We start from the raw sequence: 19,904 nt of genomic DNA, 5'->3' as shown, positions 1-19,904 counted from the left end.
GCTAATTAGCCCTAGCCAGCCTCGTTTCCGAGCGGAGTATCTCATGACAATGTACTAAAAATGACCCTAAAATACTCTGTTCCGCCCAATTCATTGCAACGACGTCCACCGTATACCCCACACTATAACAGTTACCCTCAGAAACAGCAGGTAAACTGTAAAATAGCGCCGTGCAAGCTAATTAGCCCTAGCCAGCCTTGTTTACTGAGTCCCAGAGGTGGGACCAAGTCATTGTTTTGCAAGTCACAAGTCAGTCTCAAGTCTTGGTACTCAAGTCCCGAGTCAAGTCCCAAGTCAAGACAGGCAAGTCCCGAATCATGTCCCAAGTCAAGACTGACTAGTCCCAAGTCCTAACCTTTGAGTTTCGAGTCGAGTCCCAAGTCCTAACCTTTGAGTTTCGAGTCCTAAACAAGTCATAATACACTTTTCACCAAAAAAATTCATTATCAACTTGTTGGCAAAACAAAATCTAATTACTATAAATGTAATAATATTCAGAATCGGGGTTAGTTTTACAACTAGATACATTTGGGCAAGAGCTGCTTGAGAAAACCAGTTCAGGAGTATATTGAGAAAAAAAATGATAAGGATCACCATATCCATTTTAAAGGTAGGATAACAATAACCAAGATATTGTCTTCCCACTTGGACCAATAATTTATTTAACGTCTGCCTGCCCTGTATATACAGTCTAATGAGTCTATGGCACATGATCCATAATAGCAGACCTTGGTTCAACTAACTAGTCTACCTTAACCCTTTATCAATTTTGGGGTATAAAAAATCTGTACTGAAATGACAAGGCATCTCTGCATTTCGTATATTAGGTAGTTTATTAGGTATTAGAATTAGGTAGGGCCTAATTCGTGTGGGAGTTCTCTCTCTCTCTCTTGGATCAAATAACAAACTCAGCAAGGCCAACGGCTTCTCTGTTACAGTGGGTGACAATATTGTCACAAGGAAAGATGAAATTACCTACCTGGGTTCCATCCTAGAGGCAAATCTTTCCTGTGACAAAATGGCAACCAATGTAATAAAAAAAAGTCAACCAACGAACAAGATTCTTGTACCGGATCTCCTCTCTGGTAAACAAGAATACCCTGAAGACTCTGGCAGGAGCACTCATTCAAGGGTACTATGACTATGCTTGCACCTCATGGTACCAAAGCACCTCAAAAGCGCTAAAAACTAAATTACAAACATCACAAAACAAACTGGTCAGACTACTGCTTGACCTTACTCCTAGAACCCACCTCACCCCTGCCCACTTTGACTACCTAGGATGGCTTAGAGTAGACGACAGAGTACAGCAACTTGCAATGGGCCTGGTCTACAAGATACACTACACCACTAAGATACCCATGTACATGTCGAAATACTTCCCAAAGGTCAGTGAATACCACGACCACAACACAAGAGGGAGTTCCACAAATCATGTTCAACCCAGATTCGGCTCAAACAAGGGACTAAACACGTTTCGCAATTATTAAAATGATAATACTTTTATTAATATTAATTAGGCTACTGCTGGCCATTCATCAAGCAAGACATTGCTGATTGTTTATGTATTTTATAAGACGAGACTACAGCAGCCGTGTATCTTGGATGTAATGATTGATTGATTGAAAGAAAATTGTATTAACAGATTGCAGAATGGGTACAATACAGTACAGCTCAATAAACAATTGTTAAAGGGATGCAGACCAGAGAAAGACTTTCGTCTTGTTTACATCAGGGTCCCCCATTTTCAATTCATCATAACATGACATACATGACATACAGATAGACAGTAGTGCCTACATCTATACATTTATGACATACCAGATTTACAAATACAGTACTGTTTGTGATACAAAAAGTCTAAAAAAGAGAGTATATGTATGATAACGTTAGCACACTGTCGATGGCTCATTGATTTAACTGTAGCTAGCAAGCCAAGTTACTTACTATGGGGGACCCTGATGTAAACAAGACGAAAGTCTTTCTCTGGTCTGCATCCCCTTAACAATTGTGTATATTGAGCTGTACTGTATTGTACCCATTCTGCAATCTGTTAAATAATGTTTTCATTCATTCGTTCATTCACTTACCGATCTTTGTGCAGCTTCTTAGTTCAAGTGTCGAACGAAGTTGGACGTTGCATCTCCATCTGTGATCCTCGAACCGCACGTTTTGCATACTGCGATTCGTTTTTTGTTTATCACTGCATAGTTTTTATAACGAAACGCAACAATCCTGGGTAGCATTTTACATTTCCAACTGGATGCGCCGTTCTGAATGAGTGAACTCAGCTGTAACGTTACTTCCTGACTGTGGATTGCTCGTGCTATCGCGCAACGTGATTGGTCGGATTGTTTCAAAACAAAGTGGATCTGGGAAATGAAGTGTGGATTCGCGCAAAATGAATTAATATATATATACATTTAATAACGTTAATTTTTAATCGTTGGGCATGGGGGGAGGTATCAAGTCTTCAAGTCAAAAGGCTCAAGTCCAAGTGAAGTCACAAGTCATTGGTTTTAAAGTCCAAGTCAGTCTTTTTTGTTTTGGTCAAGTCGAGTCTAAAGTCATCAAATTCGTGACTCGAGTCTGACTCGAGTCCAAGTCATGTGACTCGAGTCCACACCTCTGCTGAGTCCTACCTCCGCGTCTCCTTCCGGGTCTCCTTCCGCTATCGGCCATCTCCTTCACTGATTGGTTGTTAGTGCGTGTGCTCATATCCAAGCTTGGAAAATCGATATATCGAAACTTTGCGACCACGTTTCATGTTTATTTCGAGGAAATAATTTATCGCGATAGTTATCGTTATCGTTTTATCGCCCAGCCCTAGTTGATATTTGTCGGCCTATTTATGAATCATTTTCAAATAAACGCTAGTAACAATAGTATACGTGCACGTTCGAGCCGCGTGCTGATAATAGCTGCTTTCATTTCCTCATAGATTTTACAGTGAAACAGCTAGAGCACATATCACAAAAAAGCTTATCTCCTCGAAAACGAGTCTGATTATCCTAACACTGATAACATAGATTCCTTACCGGACATCAGATGGTATCCAAATGGTATATTCCGATTCCTGATCACCATTTGAAAAAATCGATAAGTATATTGATCCAACGTGTGTACAGTATAACCCATGCTCGCCGCGGCTCAGAGGATCCAGAATGAACTCTGGTAACTCCGGCTGCATCAGTGGACTGGAAAATGTGGACTGGAATATTTTTTTTCCCCCATCCATTTTCATTGAGTCTATTCCAAAAGGGTGATTTACCATCTGGGAGACGATAGGGGGTGCTTTTTTCACATCTGATCGCTGGCGGCCCCTGGATTTCCAACGGTAGGCTCGGGTGATGCAATATGATTTCAGATCGCTAAAAAAAAAGAGATTCAGAGAAAAGCCGTCACGTGGCTTTCAACGTCACTATTGTAAACCCGAGATTAGCCGTGAGTGGCAATCAAAGTGTTAACAATTGTGTGTTTTGCGCCGTACTGTATTGTACCCATTCTGCAATCTGTTAAATAAAGTTTTCATTCATTCATGAACAGCAGATCAGCTGTTGCAGATCACCGCGGCGGGTGATGAACAGATCAGAATGCATGAAAACACGACTCACCATACCTTGTTTGTTAAGTCCTCCAAGATCCCTGCTAATGTTTGAAACATGTCATATCCACTCGCCGCCCTCCAATTCCAGATTGGCGTTGAATGCAGCTACTTTATCTGCCAACTTGAACACAGTTGTCATCATTCCCTCGTTGTTGTTGTTGTTGTTGTTGTCACATATTATGCAGAGAGAACGTCGGCTTGGCACGCAAGAATCACCGACCTGTTGCGATAAACCTGTATTTTAAGTATGGCTCCTGTTTATTAAAAGAAGCGTTATATTTCCCCGTTGCAAAGAAGCTATCCAAAGATGTTTTTTTTTTTTTTTTTTTTTTTTTTATACTCGCTCGCATCTCGAACGCGGAAGTGAAAGTGCGTTAGGGAAATATACACAGGGCCCGGTGGGACTATTCCATTGGTTCTCCCAGTCCACGTGACCATTTCTAGCATTTCAATTGGCTATAGTGACGGACATGCTTTTGATGACTACCGGTAGATAGATACAGCTTCACAATAAAAGACACCCTGGCGTCCCGAGTGAATATTTCCCGCGCGTCAAATAAATATCATATTCTCAAAATAATCTGACGGGCCAGAAATGATTGCTGGCGGGCCTATTGCCGATCCCTGGTCTACACCCTCCCCAGACTGACAGTGGGGCAATGCGCGCAACGACCAGGAAGGGATTAAAAAGATCAGCTTACCGCCCAGCGATCCCATCCATCTTTCTGGCGAATGCACGTTCGCTAGAGGGTAGGATGGACGATTTGAGAGCGAGGGTCCGATTCCAGCGAGAGATGAGGGACTGCAACGTTATGTGTTTCACGGAGACATGGTTGAAACCAGCGACTCCGGACCACAGCGCCTCTCCCTCGGACTCCTTCACAGTCTTCCGAGTGGATCGCACAGAAGCCTCCGGCAAGAGCATCGGCGGGGGTGTCTGTCTTCTGACCAACAACAGTTGGGTTAACCCCAAGGAGATCAAGATACTCTCCCGTTCATGCTCGCCGGATTTGGAACATCTGGCCATTCAATCTGGCCATTCCACCTACCCCGAGAGTTCACCGCCATCATTATTGCCGCGGTGTATATCCCTCCCCAGGCAAACACTGTCAGGGCTCTGGCGGAGCTGGCGGAGCATCTCAACATTCACCAGATAAAACATCCAGACGCAGCCATGATCGTAGCCGGCGATTTCAACCAGGCGAATTTGAAGAAAGTGATGCCGTCCTTCTTTCAGCACATCGCCTGCTCCACCAGAGCGGGAAACATGCTCTTACCACTGCTACACCCCGTTCAGAGCCGGCTACAAGGCTGTACCGGCTCCGCCATTAGCGGGGCCTACTAGTACGTCCGGTCATGACTCCATTTACCTGATCCCTGCTTACAGAGAGATCACGTGACGCCGTCGTGTCACGTGAGGCAAAAAAATGGTCCGACCAATCGGAGGCCACGCTTCAGGACGCTCTCGAGGCCGTAGACTGGGGGATGTTTCAAGGAAGCGCCAGTGACGTCAGCGAGTTCTCGGACACGGTCGTGAGCTTCATAACATCACTTGCCGACAGTATTGTCCCCACAAAAAAGGTGCAGATCTTCCCAAACCAGAAACCGTGGGTGGACAGTACTATCAGAGCAGTTCTGAAATCTCGCACCACTGCCTACAACCTGGGCAGAGAGTCAGGAAACATGGAGTAGTATAAGGCTACAGTCTATACTCTGCGCAAGGCTGTTAAACTTGCAAAACGGACGTATGCTGACAAAATGGAGACAAATGGCACAGAATGACACAAGAGCCTTATGGCGAGGACTGAGGACGATAACTGACTACAAAGTCAGCGCCCCCTCAATGGGGAGCGACGACGCCTCTCTCGCGGACAAACTCAACTCTTTCTACGCTCGGTTTGGTGCAGACAGTGGCGCCGCTAGCTCAACGGCTAGTGACGTCACTGGCGCGCCGGCTGTTGTGGAGGGGGGGGGGGCTCTCTCATTGTCGGTACACAGTGTGAGGAGAGCATTTATGCAGGTGAACACCAGAAAAGCTGCTGGCCCAGATGGAATAACAGGATGCATACTTAAGTCCTGTGCTAACCAGCTAGCCCCTGTGTTCACCGCCATATTTAATCGATCCCTGGCGGAGTCAGTGGTCCCTGCCTGCTTCAAGATGTCTACCATCATCCCTGTACCAAAGAAACCCTCCCCAACATGTCTCAATGACTACAGACCAGTGGCACTCACCTCTGTGGCCATGAAATGTTTTGAGAGGCTGGTCAAGGATCACATTTGTGCCTCCCTCCCCAGTGATATGGACCCTATGCAATTTGCATACAGGCCGAACAGGTCCACTGACTATGCGGTCTCCCAAGTACTGCACAGCACCCTCTCTCACCTTGACCGCCTATGTGAGACTGTTGTTCATTGACTACAGCTCAGCGTTCAACACCATAGTCCCCACCAGACTGGTGGACAAGCTGATCGAGCTGGGTCTGAGCTCCGCTCTGAGCGCCTGGATACTGGACTTTCTGAGCGAAAGGCCCCAGGCGGTCAGGGTGGGGGGTCAGACCTCAAACACCATCACCCTGAGCATCGGGTCCCCCCAGGGCTGTGTTCTGAGCCCCCTGCTGTACTCACTATAGTATACACACATGACTGTGTGGCCAAGTTCAACTCCAACTCCATAGTGAAGTTTGCGGACGACACAGTGGTGGTGGGGCTGATCTCGGACAACGACGAGAAGGCCTACCGGGAGGAGGTTGCGGTACTGGAACGCTGGTGCCAGGACAACAGCCTGCTCCTGAACATTGGTAAAACCAAGGAGCTGATCGTGGATTTTAGGAGGAGACAGCAGGAGACACACACACCACTGAGGATAAACGGGGCTACCGTGGACAGGGTGAGCAGCTTCAAGTACCTGGGGGTCCACATCTCAGAGTACCTGACATGGACAACACACATAGACTCAGTCGTAAAAAAGGCGAAGCAGCGCCTCTACCACCTGAGACAGTTAAGGAAGTTCAGAGTATCTGGGAAGATACTCCAGTCCTTCTACTCCGGAGCTGTAGAGAGCATCTTGACTGGAAACATCACTGCCTGGTATGGCAACAGCACGGCACAGGACAAGAAGGCCCTACAGAGAGTGGTGCGCTCAGCCGAGCGTACCACGGGTATTGCACTACCAACCATGCAAGTCCTATACAACAAGAGGTGCAAATCCAGAGCCTGCAGGATAATGAAAGACCCTCACCACCCCAACAACACAGCCTGTTCATGCTGCTGCGGTCAGGCAAACGCCTGCGAACACCAGTAACGAGAACAGAGAGACTTCGGCTCAGCTTCTTCCCCCAGGCCATCAGAGCCTTGAACACTGAACTCTCCACGCACAAGCACATATGAGCACACACACAACACACACTGTACACGCTCACACACTAGCAGCCACTTTAACATGAGCACACACACACTCATGCTGCACATGCTCACACTTATGGACACTTTACAGAAGGAAAGGTCACTTTAAGAATAGTATAGTAGAGCTTGAGATTGTATAATATAGCAGTGTACATAAAGACCCAGTGCCTCATCCGTAGCTAGTGTACTGCACTACCACAGGACCTAGCATGTCCTACCATGCTCTGTAAATGACTCATGTACAGATACCGATATGCCCTACTTTGTTTACTTGTTTATTGCACAATGTCGCTCTTGGTTGGATTCTTATTATATATTATTACTATTGTATTATGCACATCGTTGCGGGCAAGACCCCCCGCATTTCACTGTATACCTGTATGCCGTGACAAATAAAACTCAATATACTCGTTATCACCATACGTAACGCTCGCTTATATTGAAACACGTTTCCTGCCAATGTTGACAGCTATGCATCCAGGTATCAACGTGAGCTAACGGTAGCTAGTTAGCCGCCCGGCACCATCCAGGTATCAACGTGAGCTAACGGTAGCTAGTTAGCCGCCCGGCACCATCCAGGTATCAACGTGAGCTAACGGTAGCTAGTTAGCCGCCCGGCACCATCCATGTATCGACGTGAGCCAGTTGCATTAGGATTAAAAAATTTCAACACTCACTCACCCCGTTTTATATTACATTCCCAAAGAAGTGCCTCTGTCTCTCGTTGTGCTGGATGAAGTCACTGGCGAGTCGACTCGTGGCGAGGGTTTTGCTTAAATCCGAACAGAGTCCTTTAATTGTCCAAATGCGACGGTGTGTGCAGTTTAGCTCTTGTTTGACATGCTGCCGCCATCTTGCTCAGCTCAGCTCTGTGCGGGAAAGACGGACTGCCTCCTCTGCTGGCGCGTGCTGTGTGTGCACTACAACCAATGCCGTCCCTGTCAACTCCGTTTCAGTGTAATAGAAACTGAAACCCAACTGTGATTTTGACGGTATTGATTTTCAATACAGTCGGTATTTCTAAATACCGTGGTATACCGTCATACCGCCCAAGCCTACTTTATAGTATTGCTATCTGTCCATTCTCATTGTCAATTGAGTCCATAAACCGTCCCTTCAAAATGGTTTAAAGAAAAAAAAGTCATCAATACGTTCTCATTTTATAGCGCCGTGAATATAAGCGTTATGCGGGATTTGGTCTAGTATATTTTCTGGAAGGCTAGATATAGGGCTAATAGCTGCTAACGTTATATCCAATGGCATTTCCGTTTTACAGATGCTAGTTAAAACTCAAACTGCATATGATCGGCACGATCCTCAAGCATGTATGCATGAAAGGGGGGGGTGGCGGGGGACGTCGTTTCTTATTGTTTACCAATAACCGTGTTCGTCTAACTAGCCACATAGGCCGATGGATGGCTATCAAAACAAGGCCCGATCGGGATGTACTTTACGTGAAAAAGATCTTACCGTGGGCCGGTGGGATCCCCCCGAGCATTTCCCCATTATCGATTGCCATCTGGTAGATCGATATGTCCATTGGCTGATGATAAATCCCCTTATTGCATAGTGAAATCTGCCATGCAAAACGTAATCCAAGCTACAGGCTGCAGATCCAGAATCGAGCTAACATAAAACTCAATTGAAAGTAAAAAAAAATAGTCCACCGTTCAGCCACAGGGCACACTGCATTATCGCGATAGCGCCCCTAAGAGGATCTGGCCAGTATTGCACCTTCTCGAATTCAAAGAGTAGGGTAAATCTGCAGTGCCGCTCGGCGACTTTGAATAGGTTATTAAAATGGAATAAAAGCAATAACAACTTGCCACGGATATATCCGTGCTTCTGTCCACAACGGGTGGAATCGAAACACGGAGATATCCGTTGTTCGTCCCCATTGTGTTAACACATTGAGTGCCACGCCCCTTCCGGGAAGTAAACGTAGTTGTACTTTGTAGACCTAAACCTATATTTTATAGTATAGCTATGGGTCCAATAACGCCGTCGAGTCTCATTGAGCTGGTTCTGGTCAACGTGCAAAAAACTGATTATTCTTTCATCTGTACATTTCCGTTTTATACCGTTTTTAATATGAACATAGTCCGGCCGCTTCTGAGCAATTCCAGGGAAAAGACACAAACAGGGTTTTTGTGTTATTCAATAAACATTGTCATTTTTCGCCTGATTATCGGATCTTCCTGAAATCAACATCACAATTATCCTTTGTCGTGCACGCATGCAATGTGATTTAGACCGGTGCACCCCCCCCCCCTCCTGCAACCCAACGGAAAACAGCCAGACAGCTATAACACAGATAGCTTCAATCGCAGTAGAAATAAATATCAGATCAATGCAAGCTTTCATATATGGTGTCCTTACCTGGTCTCTGAAGTAATGAAAAAAAATAATCCAATAATCTCATCGCCATTCCAGTTATCCACAGCGATCGTGCCTCCGACGTTGTTGGACATTGCTCTTCAACGGGCCGGCGGGGTCAGTAGTCCAAAGCATCCCTACAAGCGTGTGTTTTGCCGGATTGTTTAGGACCCACCCCCAATGCCGCAGCTCGGTAGAGAAAAGAAACCAACCCGTTTCTAACGGGGTGCATTACTGGCCGAAGGCGTTAGAGGTAGGGGTGGACGGTATGGTCTAAAATTTATATCACGGTATAATTTGAAGCATAGATGGTAATGGTATATATCAGTATCAGTGTTTCCGTTAGAATAATTATTTTTGCCTGATAGGCAGGCTATATAAAGAATGACATCCTCAAGGCATGTAGATTTATAATATTTTTACTTAAAACTAGGCTACTTTTGCGTATAAAGTCATTATATTCCAAATAAAATAAGTCCCGAGTCGAGACTCCGTGCTGCTCCCATTGCAAACAGCGGGGCTGGATGCTGGATTTTGCTAGAAGCATATGTAGCTGCAGAGCCGCAGAGCCAGGGGCGCTTTCAGGTCTGGTCACAGGCCCGCTCAACAGCGCCCCCCCCCACCCAATGGCTGAATTGCCAATGGCTGAATTGGAGTATTGCACAGTTACACGGTATAGTAAAAATCCATACCGTAGAGCAAATTAATACAGTTTATACCGTATACCGTTTATACCGTCCACCCCTAGTTAGAGGGCGGTATAATACCGTCTGCCAGCTCAGACACACTCGGAACAGTATGCACAAGGTGCCCCACTGAATTATGAATGGCAATAGATAATAAAAGAAATAACGTGACAGAAACGTAGATCTACGTTTCCGGCACTCAACCGTCGGGCGGCAGAAACGTAGCTCTACGTGAACGGCAGTCAATGTGTTAAGGGCCAGCACGCTAAAGGCAGAGAAGACTCATTTCACCTTATTTGTGCTTGTTTGACACACGTGGGCTACCAGATTGTTCACTCCTGCCTCTCTGCCTCTTGTTTCCCCGTCTTCCCTCCCCTCCCCCCCAGGCGGAGGCCCGTCTGCTAGAAGAGCAGCGTCGTGTCCAGGTGTACCTCCACGAGTCCACCCAGGACGAGCTGGCCAGGAAGTGTGAGCAGGTCCTCATAGAGAAACACCTGGAGATCTTCCACACAGAGTTCCAGAACCTCCTGGACGCAGACAAGAACGAAGGTAGGAAGGAAGGTCGAAGAGCACAGGGAGGGAAGGAGGTATGGAGTGGCAAGGAAGGAAAGGGGTGTACGAAAGATGGAATAAAACGGGGAAACATCTGGAAGTGGAGTTCCAGGTAGGTAGGTAGGACTGTAGGTTTTAAGGTGCTATTTGAAAATGTCAATGTATCCCGCTGATCTAATGCATCAGGAGGAAGGGAGGAGGGACATTCCTACAGCACGTGCTTTTTAGTTTGAACCTAGACCAGGGAACAGCCAAGAGTTCCTGTACCTGAAACCTAAAAATCATTTGTCGGAACCAATCACGCCCCAAGCATTGAACAACTTTTCGTGATTTGACACTTGCACTTCCTTATCTGTACCCCTCATTGTATCAAACTCAACCAATATGGTGATGAACTGAATAAGGCGAACAGGTGACCAGATGATGATTCTATTCTTGAACTCTCTCACTGAGATCTGGATGATAATGAGAATACTGATGATGATGTCACCTCCACTGTTGCTTTGTACTGTACAAGTCGAGAACAAAGTGACTAGGCTGAAATCTACATGTACTCTGCTAACTATCACTTTCTCTCTGTCTATCTCTATACCCCCTGCCACCCCCCCCCCCCCCCCCCCCCCCCCACTTCCTTCTATCTCTCTCTCTCGCTCTCTCTCTTTCCCCCCTGCCACCCCCCAGACCTGGGCCGTATGTACAACCTTGTGTCTCGGATCACGGACGGTCTGGGAGAGCTGAAGAAGTTGCTAGAGACACACATCTATAACCAGGGCCTTGCCGCCATAGAGAAATGTGGAGACGCTGCTCTTAATGTAAGATATAACGTTAGAGGATGTTTGCTCTATACATAGTTTGGAAAACCTGGAAAATGCATGGAATTTTAACGTTTGTGTTATCCAGGTTCTGGAATAGTTCTGAAAATGGTTTTGGAGACACTGTGATGAATAACCAGGGAAGGCTTCTGTTTGGCGACCAATCGATTGTTTGGTTGAGCCAGATTACTTTAGCTGGTTCCTATATAATGTTGGTGTGTTCCTTTAACAAGAATTTCCCCAGGCCTCTTTGGCGAAAACCGGGGTTGTGGCCAGGGAGATCAAATGCTGTTGTAAAGGGTGACCAGATGATGATTCCATTCTTGAACTCTCTCCCTGAGATGTTGATGACAATGAGAATGCTGATGATGTCACCCTGAGCTCCTTCCTATCCAACAACAAACAATTTTTTAGTCTGTTTAATATTTACTGTTAATTCACGTTAAGTTGATTTGTCTTCCCTATTTATTTTAAAGGTGATTTCAAATGGTTTGGAATGAGGGTCTTATAGATGCAACCGCATACAACTACGTGGAATAAGCAAGCATGGAATTTAACGGTCGACTCAACTAGAGAACCGTGTTGACTCAACTATTATGCCGATTTGTCTCCCATCAGGACCCTAAGATGTATGTCCAGACCATCCTAGACGTCCATAAGAAGTACAATGCCTTAGTCATGTCAGCCTTCAACAACGACGCCGGGTTTGTAGCAGCTCTGGACAAGGTAGGCTACTCTGCTACATTTTTATATATATATATATATATATATATATATATATATATATATATATAAATACTTTTACCTTGACCTGTGCCATCGATCTTTGACTATAGTTCAGATTCTATGGATGGAGTGACCAGATGATGATTCCTATTCTTGAACTCTCTCCCTGAGATCTTGATGACGATGAGAATACTGATGCTGTCACCACTGTTACTGCAGGGAATGAATGGGACTTTTATTTTCTCCTTCAGTATTTCTGCGCCACACAGTTCCCATTGATTTCTTTTTTTTTTTATCCACTTTTTCTCCCATTTTTTCTATATTTTCTCCCATCCCAATTTCGTATCATCCAATTCAACCCTCCCCTGTCACGAACGCTGTTTCTTGCCTCCCACAAGCCGGCTGCAATGTGGACTAAGTCATACATAGCACAAGTCCCCTCCGGTACTTGAGGTAACAGCAGTCGCATCTTTTCACCTGCGCAGCTCGATCTCTCAGTGTCGAGGAGTAACGCGTGGGAGGCTCACGCTGCCCCCGACACTTCCTAATTCTACTGCGCAGGCGCACCAACCAACTTGTAGGAGTCGCTTGTTCACAACGTTCGATCCCCACCCTTCAGTTTTCCCTCCCCGTAATACGGCCAATGTGTATTACTGCGGACGACCAGCTAAACTGAAAACAATGTGGAGAGCTGGATTCGAACATGCGAATCCTAGCGTCTCCACACTGGTGGCGAGTGCCTTGCCCACTACACCACCTAGCCGCCCCTAGTTCCCATTGATTTCTAATAAGGATAATGCCACCTCCATTAGGCTCGCCCCCTCGATAGATGCCTTCAAATCGAGGCTCAAAACCCACTTCTACCTACTAGCCTTTCCCGTTCACTGACTCATGCCCTGTTTTCCTATGTGTTTGCCTGTGTGCCCTCCCATAAAACGGAGTGTGATTCTTGTCATTATGTATCTATGTGTACCTACCCTCTGTACAGCACTTTGGTTGACACGTGTCATGTGAAATGTGCTATATAAATAAATCTGATTGATTGATTGGTTATAAGGATATGTCTCTAATAGGGCTGTCTTAAATACTTCAAAGCTTCATTCGATGGACATGGGATTCGAATATGAAAATTAAAATCGATTACCGGTATATAAAAAAAAATATATATATATATGAAATATTATTATATATATATATTTTTTTTTTGCTAAATCAACTCTGCCTCTCTTTGTTAACTACAACAAGCAATGCTGTTTGTGATTTAAGATGAGGTCGGACTCGGCACTGACAGATTTGTGTTCATTGTGCTGCTTTTATAAAGCCTCAAATGACGGCTTACAATATTTCATGAAAGCAAAGTGTTTTGTTTGTCTAAGATTTAAAAAGGTTTAAACTTTACAGCACTGACAAAGTTGAACAAAGTGCTGTACAAGTCCCAAATTTTTTTTTTTTTTTTTTTATATAAAAGAATTATAATTAAAATCTAATCTTGGCCCCCAAAGCTTCGAATTCCAAAAAAAAATTGCAGGTAAGCCCTAGTTTCTAATAATGTTCCCGCTTCTCCCCAAATGATTTCCACTAGAGCAGAGCTTTGACTTTCACTGTCTCCTCCACAGGCCTGCGGTCGTTTCATCAACAACAACGCTGTGACCAAGATGGTGCAGTCGTCTAGTAAATCACCAGAGCTGCTGGCCAGATACTGTGACTCGCTGCTCAAGAAGAGGTGAGAGGGGGGCTCCTCCCACCTTTAGTACATTAGTACTAGGGGTGGGGGGGGAAATCGATATGTAGTAGTATCGCGATACTTTGCGTGGCGATACTGTATCGATACAGGGACGCCAAGTATCTATATTTAATTATTCAAAACATTTACAAAAATATATTGTATAAGGAAGTTGCATTGTTCATTTCAATACCTGTAATAGTACAGTAGTCCACACACACACACACACATTCAGTTAAGTTGGAATATGACTGTAATACAAACAGTTCAGTACATGCAACACAGATTACAGTGTTTACATCCGTCTGCTTGAGAAAATACCATGTTCTGCAATAAAAATGATTGAAGTGAGGGGGCGGCTATGTGGCGTATTGGGCAAGGCACTCGCCACGAAATGCGGGAGACGCTGGGCTCGTCAGTTCGAGCCCAGCGCTCCACATTTGCTTTCAGTTTAGCTGGTCGTCCGTACTAATACACATTGGCCGTATTAGGGGGTGGGAAACTGATGGGTGGGGATCGGGCGTTGTGGACAGCGACTCCTACAGGTCGGTTGGTGCGCCTGCGCAGTAGAATCAGGAAGGGTCGGGGGCAGCGTGAGCCTCCCACACGTTACTCCTCGCCACTGAGAGATCGAGCTGCGCTGGTGAAAAAATGCGACTGCTGTTACCGGAGGGGACTTGTGCTATGTATGACTTAGTCCACATTGCAGCCGGCTTGTGGGAGGCAAGAAACATCGTCCGTGACAGGGGAGGGTTGAATTGGATGATACGAAATTGGGATGGGAGAAAAATATAGAAAATGGGAGAAAAAGTGGATAAAACAAAAAATGATTGAAGTGAGATGAACAGACTGAACTTTATTTTATTAGATAAAACATGTTGACAGTTTTACTTTGCAGTTGAAAAAAGGTAGTGATGCACCGATGAGAAAATTGTGGCCGATACCGATAACCGATATTAATATTGCTGTTCTGGCCAATGTCGATATCTCTGTATAGAAAACACTTTTTTATGATGATCAAATAAAGAGCTCTTTTCCAATTTTTTCTTTTTTTTAATAAACTTTTGTAACTTATTTTCAGAAATGACTGATATTTTGAAACTATTTAAGGCCAAAACATGTAAAAAAATATATATATATATCTGCCCTATCTTGATATCGGACATATTATATCGGCGGCCGGTATATCATGCATCACTAAAAAAGTTAATAAATAAAATTTGATCAATTTTTTTATGAATAATTTAATATCGATACTTGGCGATATTAAATCGTATCGTGATGCAAGTATCGTATCGTGGCCATCGTGGGGTCTCCGGCGATTCCCACCCCTACTTAGTACAGTTGTCTTGTATGCACCAATACGGGTGTCTGATATCTGGCCGATACCAGTCAAATACACCCCGTCTGTATCGAACTCAACCAATATGATGATGAGGTGAATAAGGCGCACAGGTGACCAGATGATGATTCTATTCTTGAACTCTCTCACTGAGATCTGGATGATAATAAGAATACTGATGACGTCACCACCACTGTTGCTTTCTACTGTACAAGTCAAGAACAACGTGACCAGGCTGAAATCTACATGTACTCTGCTAACTATCACTTTCTCTCTGTCTATCTCTATACCCCCTGCCGCCGCCCCCATATCTGATATTGGGCCGATACTAGGGATGAGCACGAGTAATGTTTTCCCAGATTGAGTATTTGTATGAATTACTTGTAGTAATTGTAAATGGAAATCTATTAGACATAACATTGCACATCAATATACCCGATGCTTAATGTGTATTGTCAGTCAAAACTGACACCCCTGGCCGAAATCATCCAGAAACACAACATTTCATATCACTTTTATGCCGATGACTCCCAATCTAACTTCCCCTCAACCCCTCTGACACAGCTAACCTAGACTCTCTTAAAAACTGTCTTGGGGACATAAAAAGCTGGATGGCCCTCAACTTCCTACAGCTAAATGAAAATAAAACGGATCATTTTGTTTGGCCCCCCCTCTTCCACCAAAACACTCTCCAACAGCCTAGGACAACTCTCCACCCACCTCAAACCCCACGTCAAGAGCCTGGGTGTAATCTTTGACCCAGAGCTCAAATTCGACCGGCAGGTAAATGCCGTAGTCAAGTCATGCTTGTTCCAACTCTGCAACATCAGTAAAATAAAAACAATCCTTTCACCCGTCGACCTGGAAACAGTAGTCAATGCATTCATCACATCACGCCTTGACTACTGCAATGCCCTCTACACCGGCATCAGTCAGGCAGCCATGTCCCGCCTCAAAATGGTCCAGCACTCTGCAGCTAGGTTCCTTACCGGCACCAAAAAGAGAGAGCACATCACACCAGTCCTAGTCTCCCTACACTGGCTCCCAGTCCCACTTAGAATAGATTTCAAAATCCTCCTCCTCACCTTCAAGGCACTATCGGGTGCAGCACCCCTATACATCACCGAGCTCATCACCCCCTATGCAGCACCCCGGTCACTAAGATCCTCCAACCAGACTCGGCTGGTCCCCCCCCCCGCACAAGACTAAAAAAGAGAGGCGATCGCTCCTTCAAGGCCGTAGCCCCCAAACTATGGAACCAGTTTCCCCTGGAGATTCAATCTGCCCCTACGCTGGAGACATTTAAGGCCCGTTTAAAAACCCACTTTTATTCCCTAGCCTTCGATTATCCTGATTCTCCCACACCCTAACCCACACACTCCCATGCAATTTTATCCTGCCCCCTCCCTCTTGTATCTCTTCTTGTGCCCGGTGTGCTATACTGTACTTTGTGCTCCCCTATCCGCTTGTCCTATTTTTTTAATGTACTGTCCTGTTGTGCCTTTTTGTATTTGTGTATTTTATAGGACATTGATTTTATGCTTTGACTGTACTGTACAGCACTTTGGTTGGCTCTCAAGCTTTTAAATGTGCTCTATAAATAAATTACTTGACTTGACTTGAAAACTGTCAGTTACCATTTGTAATAATTACATTACCTCCACTGTCTACAACGGGTATCTCCGCTCATGGAACGGCATGTCTGTATCAATACTAGTCTATGAACGCTACGCAAAGTGGGCGACATGTTGTTGGCACAATTTGGAAATGCACAAACACGAACCACTGTTTTTTATCTTTTAGATGACTAAGCTTTCAACGCATTTCAGAGCAAGATTTATGTTTTAGTGCACAACAAGCACTTTTGGTCAAGCACCCTCAAAATCCACTTGAGTTCAGTTTAAACGTCAAGTAATTGATGACTCTCGCTCATCCCTGGCCCATACCAGTCTAATGGGACCAGTGCTCATTATCAGCTCATACTTTTAGGACTCACCAGAGACAATTTGGTGCATCCCTATTTTCTTGACATGATATTTACTGTATGTTTCTAAGCAACAAGGACACTGCCAGCTGGCCAATTTTAGTCTTTCTACTTCCTATGAACTTGTGACACTGTCTAGAAAGAGATATTAGCCTTTGAATGGAAAATAATTTTTTTTATTTCTTAGCTAGCTAAACAGTTTTGTGCTTATAGATGTTATTTATTGGGTATTATCCACACTAGCTATTGTCTTTGTCATGTAGTTCCGCTTCCAGAAATAAAGTGACCATGTCAGAAGTGTGAAGTATAATGTGAATTGAAGGGTGTAAACACATTGTTGTGTTTTATACAGCTCTAAAAACCCAGAGGAGGCAGAGCTAGAAGACACTCTCAACCAAGTGGTGAGTAGAAATACGTTTGGGTTCGGAATCTTTATGGAGTCAATTGAAATGTCCACTGTGTGGAAGGAAACAACAATGATGTAATTGCATTCAGATAGCGATTCACAGCTTTTTCTAGCTGTAAATGAAATATTACCATGAGGACTGTGTAGACTCAATAAATGTTTTATTAATTTGATGGTTCAATCCCCATGGTCCTCACTTTGACTCGACACCAACCATTAAATGTCTTCTACTCTGTCCTCGTCTCAGATGGTGGTGTTTAAGTACATAGAAGACAAAGATGTGTTCCAGAAGTTCTATGCTAAGATGCTAGCCAAGAGGCTGGTCCACCAGAACAGTGCCAGTGACGACGCAGAGGCCAGTATGATCTCCAAGCTCAAGGTACATTATCCTATATTATTACATGGCGTTTTAACATTCGCCGAAATGCTTGATTGTGATTGGTCAATAGCCCCTGACAGCGGTGAATTATTTTTCGATAACTGACCGCTGCCATGGGCAACGCGCAATAATCACCGGTGATTATTGCTTTTCGCAGCTGGAGCAATCAAGCCCACTGACACACACTGCATCAGTGCAATCAGACACACCTGCCGGCTGCCGGCGATAATAATAATCACTTTATTTGGGCTGACAGAGCCACAGAACAACTGCGTCTGCATTTGATCTCGTCTTGTCGATGGTGTTAAATGAATTAGGTATATTGTTAGTAAGTTAGCCATGTAATAAGCGGGATAATGTATAGCCTATACTCTGTCATTGTCGCAAAATGATTGACCTTCACTACGTTTAAAACACCTCGGCGAGGCGCCTCGGTATTCTAAACTCCGTGTCGGTCAATTATTTTGCGACAATGACCTCGTAGCTATACATTATCCCTTACATAACACGCCAAACCTTGACTATCATCTACCCAACACATTCTGACCAATGGGGAGGCACCAAACCTTGACTCCCTCATCTACCCAACACATCTTGACCAATGGGGAGGCAACTAGAAACATTTCACTGTTTACTCACCTGAATGACTCATCCTATTGATCCCTTAACACTTTGACTGCCATGAAACGTCTTTTCACGTCATTGCTGGCCATGCTCAAGTTGCCGGGGGACGCTGTACAGCGTCCTTATATCAATATTTCAAAAATCTGCGATCGGATTCATAATGTCCCCTCCGCTGGTCTGAGATCCACCAGCAGGACCCACTGAGCTCTCTGGCGGTTCAGGAGCGCCATCTGGTGGCCGATCGGCGCAATCGCCAAACAGGATGTTGAATAGAGGTTGTCCTAGACGACCGTAGTACTTCCGGCGCTCGCTATAGGTCCCGCGACTCTGGCTCGTCACACTACACAGTGATCGATTGCCAATAACTCGATAAACAACATGATTTGGACGTATATACCATTATACAAGCTGGAGATGGACCGGGTAAATTTACATCCCATAATGATAAGATTTCAACTCGACGATGATCGCCCAACGGCGCGCGGAGACTGGGGTGAGTTTCAGCGTGTAACGTTACAGTCTTCGATACTAACTGCTATTATCAACATTTGACCCACATTAGATGATTGGTATAACGCTGCCCACGGAATTATAAACGCCCCCTAGCCCATCCGGTCAACATCAGATGACGTGTAGTAACTTCTAGAAGTACGTCTAGTTGGAATTTTTTATATCGCGCTGATTGCCATAAAACTGTATTGCATCATCAATATAATGCATTTGGGGCTATAGATCACGTTCTGGAGAAAGCTGCAGAAAGAGATGAAAACATACTTATACATTAGACCATACTTTACTATGAATATGTGAATGAAAAAGTTTAACGTTTCTACACAATGAACAATACATATAGGACTTTGAATGGGCCCTAATAATGGCAATGTAGCAATAGAATTTAAAAAGTTATAGCCATGCAAAGAAGGGGTACTTCTCCATAGACAAATAGAGCCGGCAACCTATGGTATATCATTAATTTAACCCAAGGCAACCAAAGTGTTAACTAAAACAAACTACTATTGATTAATCTGCTTCCGCTTACAGTGTGAACAGGTCTTAGTCCCAGTCTACTTGTGAAACGTCATTGTATTTACAATGTACTCCAATATACGTACTATATATATTTATTTAAATTTTTTTTTTTACTTCAACAGCAAGCCTGTGGCTTTGAGTACACGTCCAAACTACAGCGCATGTTCCAGGATATAGGAGTCAGCAAAGACCTCAACGAGCAGTTCAAGAAGCATCTCACCAACTCTGAGCCTTTAGACTGTGAGTATCACTAATG

At 44.6% G+C, this 19,904-nt stretch overlaps 1 protein-coding gene across 1 annotated transcript in view; it reads left to right on the top strand.

The window, feature by feature from the left end:
- Positions 1-19,904, top strand: part of cul1a (cullin 1a) — a 70,901-nt gene that overhangs the window by 26,546 nt on the left and 24,451 nt on the right. Inside the window, exons 9-15 of the mRNA XM_084327933.1 lie at positions 10,458-10,620; positions 11,305-11,435; positions 12,054-12,161; positions 13,778-13,884; positions 17,563-17,611; positions 17,864-17,995; positions 19,771-19,888. Of these exons, the coding sequence (XP_084184059.1) occupies positions 10,458-10,620; positions 11,305-11,435; positions 12,054-12,161; positions 13,778-13,884; positions 17,563-17,611; positions 17,864-17,995; positions 19,771-19,888 (808 nt within the window). The remainder of the gene's footprint in view (positions 1-10,457; positions 10,621-11,304; positions 11,436-12,053; positions 12,162-13,777; positions 13,885-17,562; positions 17,612-17,863; positions 17,996-19,770; positions 19,889-19,904) is intronic.

This window comes from Notolepis coatsorum (genome assembly GCF_963971535.1).
Source record: "Notolepis coatsorum genome assembly, chromosome: 13".
In the NCBI taxonomy this organism is placed as follows: Eukaryota; Metazoa; Chordata; class Actinopteri; order Aulopiformes; family Paralepididae; genus Notolepis; species Notolepis coatsorum.
Note: the sequence above shows the minus strand (reverse complement) of the source record. Positions and strands in the feature narration are given on the sequence as shown.